Source organism: Puccinia triticina, chromosome 9A (genome assembly GCF_026914185.1).
Source record: "Puccinia triticina chromosome 9A, complete sequence".
Classification (NCBI taxonomy): domain Eukaryota; kingdom Fungi; phylum Basidiomycota; class Pucciniomycetes; order Pucciniales; family Pucciniaceae; genus Puccinia; species Puccinia triticina.
The window spans coordinates 2,114,238-2,120,834 of record NC_070566.1 but is presented as its reverse complement, the minus strand read 5'-3'; the positions used below and the strand labels follow the sequence as shown (position 1 = coordinate 2,120,834).

Below are 6,597 nucleotides of genomic sequence, written 5' to 3'. Positions count from 1 at the left end.
CAAATTCTCAAGGAAGATCAACAACAGAAGGGTGTTGGTGACTTTGACAACATCCTCTTTTCCCCGAAAGACTGGCAAGAGATTGAAAGTCTTAATGATGAGTTAAAGGTTAGCATTAAATAAATTCTGTGTGTCAGAACTAACATTTCCGAGTCCACTGATGCATCATCAACTCAGATTCATGTAGAGCTCACCTCCCAGATGGAAGGTAACTTGGCAACAGGAACACACATCATTCCCAAATATCTGGAGCTGAGCAAAGGTCTCAAGGAGAAGATCTCGGATGCGCTCAAAACCGATTCCCTTTACCCAATGTACCATGCAATGCTTTCCCGAGTTGAGAGATATCTAGCCGAGGCCATGGACTGCAAAACCTTAATTATTTCCACAATCTTGCATCCGTGTTACCGGATGCACATCTTCGAATTAGGTTTTGGTCTTGAAAGCAGCGAGGTAAAAAAGTGCCTTGCACTTCTTCAGAATGAGTTCAAAATTGAAAAGGAACGGAAAAGACATGCCACCACACATGCTACGGATGCCAATGTGATTGAAATAAAAAAGCCGGCTGCTCTTGAACCCACATCACTCATGGCCCCCCTCGCTTCGCGGATGACACACCAACCAACCCCTCAGGACAATGAGATTGAGACGTACCTCAACGCGAACCTTTCATTCAAGCAAGGGTCCATAGACCACAAGAATACTCCTTTGAAATGGTGGAAAGTTAGTTTCTTTTCTTTTGATCTACTTGTCTTTTTAGCAGCAGCGTTGCATATGCTCATTGATTTTTTTTTATTGAAAGGCAAACCAGGGGAGTTACCCCACACTGGCTTTCATGGCCCGCTCCTATCTGGGAGCTGCTGGGAGCTCCTGCGCTGTCGAGAGATTATTCTTGGCAGCTTCAGATGTGTGTAGCAGTCGACGCGGGAGCCTACTTCCCTCAACTATGTCGCGCTGTGTTAGCAGCCTGATGTGGCTTCGCGAAGATATCCCTTTGACTGGAGACTTTGCGGAGGCCGGGAAGGCGTTGAAGGCAATCCTCCCCCAAAAACAATAAATATATAGTGAATTTATTTGCGTTATCAGTTAAATTACTAGTAATTACATTGCTTCATTTACTTCAGTAATGTAACTACAGGGAAAAAATCCCCGCCCCCCCACAAGATAACGTAATTGGAACAAAAATTTGGCTAGGATGGATATTTATAACGTAAAAATCTAGCATTACAGATAAAGGTAACGATAATGGTCCAAAAATCATTACGTTACCGTTACGCTACCCTTACGGGTAGTGTAACTACCCAGTGTTGAAAATGCTTGTTGAGGTTTGATTTTCTTCTGATTCCTTTCTTGTAAACAGAGGTGCACCACTTGCACTTGTACACAAGTTTTCACCCTAAAAAGAAAAATTTGAATAATAGGAAGACTGGTGGTGCTAGGGGTTGAGGATGATTTAAAGAAGCTGGATTGAAATTATTACAGTATTTGTGCCTTTTGCATGAAATGGGGGGTTGAAGTAGTCAAAGATATCATCAAATAGACTTTTCTTCTTTCCCACTGTCTTAAAATTTGAGTTTTTGTTGTCTGAATCCTGGATTTGATCAATCACCTTTGCAGCAGGGTTGGATTCATTGTTGGTACCGGTTGATTTGCAATGATATGTCTTTCTACGCTTTGATTTGGGTGTGCCAGGACAACCACCAGGAAAAAAAAAATAGTCACTTGATGGCAAGTGACATGATTCAGCTTTGGTTTCTGCTCCAGAGCTACTCCAGCGCTGCTCCAAGTCTGCTCCACCAGCACTTGTAGAGCTTGCAGGACTGCACCAGAGCACTCAATGTGGCACAGTCAGCTGATCCTAATTTTTTCCCAGGAACAGCTGATGCTCATCATAAGTTGAGCAGTAGGCATTGACTGAGCCTGGGCCAAAGCTGACCATTGGCTGAGCCTGGGCCACAGCTGAGCATTGGATATTCCAAGCCTGAAACAAATCCAAGTGTCAGCTGGACCAAGAATATTCCAAATCTGAGCATCAGCTTAGCCAACAATGGTCCAAAGCTGAGCATACAAAGCTGAGCACTGGCTGAGCCAAGGCTGGTCCACAGCTGAGCATCAGCTGAGCCAAGGCTGGTCCACAGCTGAGCATCAGCTGAGCCAAGGCTGGTCCACAGCTGAGCATCAGCTGAGCCAAGGCTGGTCCACAGCTGAGCATTGTCTTAGCCAAGGTTGGTCCACAGCTGAGCATCAGCTGAGCCAAGGATGGTCCACAGATGAGCATAAGCTGTTACAGGAGTGGTCAGACTCAGAATCTGAGCATTTTCTGGGCCAAGATTTATCCAAAGCTGAAAATCAGCTGAGCCAATACTGGTCCAAAGCTGAGCATTGGCTGGGCCAATGATAGTCCTAATCTGAGTCTAAGCTGAGCCATGACTGGAATAAAGCTGAAAATAAGCTGAGCCAGGAATGGTTCTGATCTGGGCAACAAAGCTGAGCATGAGCTGGGCACCAAAGCTGAGCATAAGCTGGGAGCTAAAGCTGAGTATCAGCTGACCAGAAATGGGGATCAGTGGTGCCCTGAGGATCTCCTGTGGAAATTCTTAAACTGGTTAGATGGTGGGTAGATGGTGGGTAGATGATGGGTAGATGGTGGTTAGATGGTGGGTAGCCCGCTGGAGCTGGCATGATGTCACTTGTCATCAAGTGACTATTTTTTTTTCCTGGTGAACTGCTCAGCAATTTTTGTTGACTCTGAGTTCCTATCCGTGATTGGCTTTGGAATGGCTGGGTGATTGGAGTCTGAGGGATTGATTCAGATTCACTTTGGAGATTTGGAGTTCTTATTCTGCTAGATTCTTGAGGTCCCCACAATCTCCAAGAGTCCTGGTTGGGTCTGAAAAAATTTCCATGAGAGCGTGGAGGAGTGGTGATTTGAGTAGATTGGTGGGTGGGGCAAGAATGAGCTGGATCAGGTGAGGCAGTTGGTTGGGCCATTTATTCAGCCTGCACAACTGAGGGGTCACCAATACCTAAGGAATGGAATGGCTTGTTGAATTGGTTTGGAGGTAAAGCCTAGAGGTCTCACACTGTACACTCTGACGGCACTCCGTTCAGGAGACCCTAGAACCTGAAGTTTGCTGTAAACTGCACCAGAACACATGACATGGCTACTGACTAATGCCACCTCTCATCTGCTGGCCCAGGTTGATTGCATTCATCCAGAAATGCACATGCAAGTGGCCAACAGAAAAAATGCTGGCCAGATGAAAGTTAAACCTGTCACTGAGAGGCAAAAAGAAAGAGCGCAAAAAAGAGGATAAAATTGATTTTGAATTTTCTAGGTTTAACAGCTCAACAGCAAAGGTTGTGAGCTGACAATTAATGCCTGGCTGTTTTCATCTGGTTCACCCCCCATTGTTTCCATTGAGCCCTCCATTTCTTAGAAGCCTTCATAACACCATAGTTCAACTGGACAGATTTGCCTCAGGTACTGTGGCAATTCAATCACAGTTTACTATAGGCTAATAGGGCAAAACAGCAGTTGGAAAATTCAATGAAATTATCAAGGGGGGTGATAAGACAACAGTGAATACAATTTGCCACGTAGTGAATATCTTGTCTAGAAAAAGGATACATACCTCCAAATAATTCACATTCAACTCTGCCCGGATCAAGAAGAAGTGTGTGTGAGTTTCAGAATCAGTGAGTAAAAAAGCAGGATGAAAGTTACAAAACACAGTCAAACAGTGAATGTTGTTGTTGAACAAGATGCTCTGAACAAATAATGGACAAATGAGCACAGGTTTGAACTTTTGAGGTGGATGAGTCTTAGTATCAATGATGAGGAAGGGACTTGCAACAGCAGCCAGCAGGCCAAATGGGAGCTCTTCAAGTCTGGCTGTTGGTACATGACCCAATAGTTCCTTTTGCAGGGGTGAAGCTGGTGTGTAGGTAATGGGCAAGGTTATTGAAGACATAGATAATCTAGTGGTTAGTTTGAGGGCAAAGAGTGTTGGGAGAGGTTCAGTCTTGGCAGGAAATATGGACTGGGGATGATTGCAGAGAGCTTGTGGTAGGCACCCTCACATATCTTCAGCTTCTCTTTGATCAATTGCACAGGCGCAGAGAACGGCGTAGGAGCAGCGCCCAGAACGGTGTCAAGGCTGTTGACAAGATGGTCAAGGTGTGATTCATCCAAGACCTTGGCAACTGACTCCCTGAACTTCCTATACATGCCCCCATCTTTTTCAAACAAAACATAAAACATAAATTAGAAGAGAGAGTGTGTGTGAGTCCTGGCCCGACGACCCCCTCTTCTTTCTCTCCCTTGACCTCCTGGTTGTTGTCATTGTTGAGCGCGCGGAGCATGGTGAGCAGCACCTTGAACCCCTTGGTCACCACAATGGAGCTGAGCAGATGCTCTTAGAAAAGGCGGGTGATGATCCTAGAGAGGAGGATAAAAAAAATACTTAGAACTTCTTCTTGTTTTCTGGTAAATGGAGTGCAGAGAGAAGAAGCAGATGATGAACCTAGTCAGGAGGGAGTGGAAGAGCCAACAGAAGATCCTAGCGAGCCAGAAGAGCTGTATGAGGTGTTGCTGTACTGGAGGAGGCAATGGCGGTGGCGGTTGCGGGGTGGGGGTGGGAGGGAGCGGGGGAAGGAGGGGGTGGATGTGGAGGCGCAGTTGGTGGGGCTGGCTGAGGGAGTGGAGGAGGGGCCAGAGAAGGTAATTGAGGATGATTTCGCGAAGGAGGATGTGTTTGGCGTTGGAGTGGTAGTCGGCGGGGAGGAAGGTGTCTATGAGCCGGCGGAGATGGGTGGGGGAGATGGGCTGTGCTGGGTTGCTGGGGTGAGGCGGAGGAAGAGATGTTTTGGTTGTTGTGGAGGCTGCTGCTGCTTCTGGCTGCAGAGAGGTGTTCCAACAGCACATCAAGCAATGTCTGGCAGGCTAGTAGTGTCGCACAGCTTGCCGCAGATCTTGACGGGCTGGTGGTGCAACACAATGGGTCAATGATGGATGGATGGATTACTGAGGAGATATGGTGGTTAGTGACAGGATATTGAAGGGTTATGCTCATATGAAGGAGTAATTACTGATGGAGGGATGCTGGCTGAGGCTCTACACAGCAACAGCAAGAGCAAGCAAGAAGGAGGTGGAACCTTTGGTGTCCAAATCCAGCCACCAGAGGGTCCGGATGCAGGGATAGCTTTGGAACAGCTGATGAGAGGAGTGGAGTGGGTTGTGCTGGATGGCCATCTGGCAAGTTGGCAAGATTGGAAAAAAAAATCTTAAGGTTGGCTTGGAGGGGGCTGGTGGGGTTGGAGGGTTGGTTGGGTGCTGGTCCGCCTGTGACAGGCTGGTACTCCGTGAGCTGCTGGGATAGCATGTGTACTGGATCAGCTTGGGAGAGGAACCTGCCTGCGCCAAGCAAGATGGTCAAGGGGCAATACCCCCAATATGGATTGATACATAGGGTGGATCATATTGGGTGTCCCCATACACCTCAGACAAAAGTGACACATTGTATTGCATAACCAATACACAGAGCAGCCTATACAGCCTATCATATCAGGTCCACAATATGATACCATTACAAAGTATTGGGATGTATCACGATTATATGTAACCTATACCAATACCTGTCACAGATTGGTTTCACCGTTGGTAATAGGAGTATGCCAAAGCACACTCCGTGATAGGAGTATGCCAAAGCACACTCTGTTATAGGAGTATGCCAAAGCACACTCTGTAATGGGAGTATGCCAAAGCACACTCCGTAATAGGAGTGTGCCAAATCACACTCTGTACTAACACCAGGAAAAAACAATGATCACTTGCCTACAAGTGACATGAAATAGTAAAAAGGCCCCTTTGTACTTTGCTGTGTCACCTGCAGACAAGTGATCATTGTTTTTTACTGGTGTAAGAGTGTGCCAAATCACACTCTGTACTAAGAGTGTGCCAAAGCACACTCTGTACTAAGAGTGTGCCAAAGCACACTCTGTACTGAGAGTGTGCCAAAGCACACTCTGTACTAAGAGTGTGCCAAAGCACACTCTGTACTAAGAGTGTGCCAAAGCACACTCTGTACTAAGAGTGTGCCAAAGCACACTCTGTACTAAGAGTGTGCCAAAGCACACTCTGTACTAAGAGTGTGCCAAAGCACACTCTGTACTAAGAGTGTGCCAAAGCACACTCTGTACTAAGAGTGTGCCAAAGCACACTCTGTACTAAGAGTGTGCCAAAGCACACTCTGTACTAAGAGTGTGCCAAAGCACACTCTGTACTAAGAGTGTGCCAAAGCACACTCTGTACTAAGAGTGTGCCAAAGCACACTCTGTACTAAGAGTGTGCCAAAGCACACTCTGTACTAAGAGTGTGCCAAAGCACACTCTGTACTAAGAGTGTGCCAAAGCACACTCTGTACTAAGAGTGTGCCAAAGCACACTCTGTACTAAGAGTGTGCCAAAGCACACTCTGTACTAAGAGTGTGCCAAAGCACACTCTGTACTAAGAGTGTGCCAAAGCACACTCTGTACTAAGAGTGTGCCAAAGCACACTCTGTACTAAGAGTGTGCCAAAGCACACTCTGTACTAAG

At 46.6% G+C, this 6,597-nt stretch overlaps 1 protein-coding gene across 1 annotated transcript; it reads right to left on the bottom strand.

The window, feature by feature from the left end:
- Nucleotides 1-3,988: 3,988 nt before the first annotated feature.
- On the bottom strand, nucleotides 3,989-4,365 carry PtA15_9A225 (uncharacterized protein; the record flags this gene model as incomplete). Its single annotated transcript, XM_053172412.1, has 2 exons — nucleotides 3,989-4,219; nucleotides 4,330-4,365. The coding sequence occupies 2 exons, from the start codon at nucleotides 4,363-4,365 to the stop codon at nucleotides 3,989-3,991; spliced, it is 267 nt and encodes an 88-aa protein (XP_053023655.1).
- Nucleotides 4,366-6,597: the final 2,232 nt, after the last annotated feature.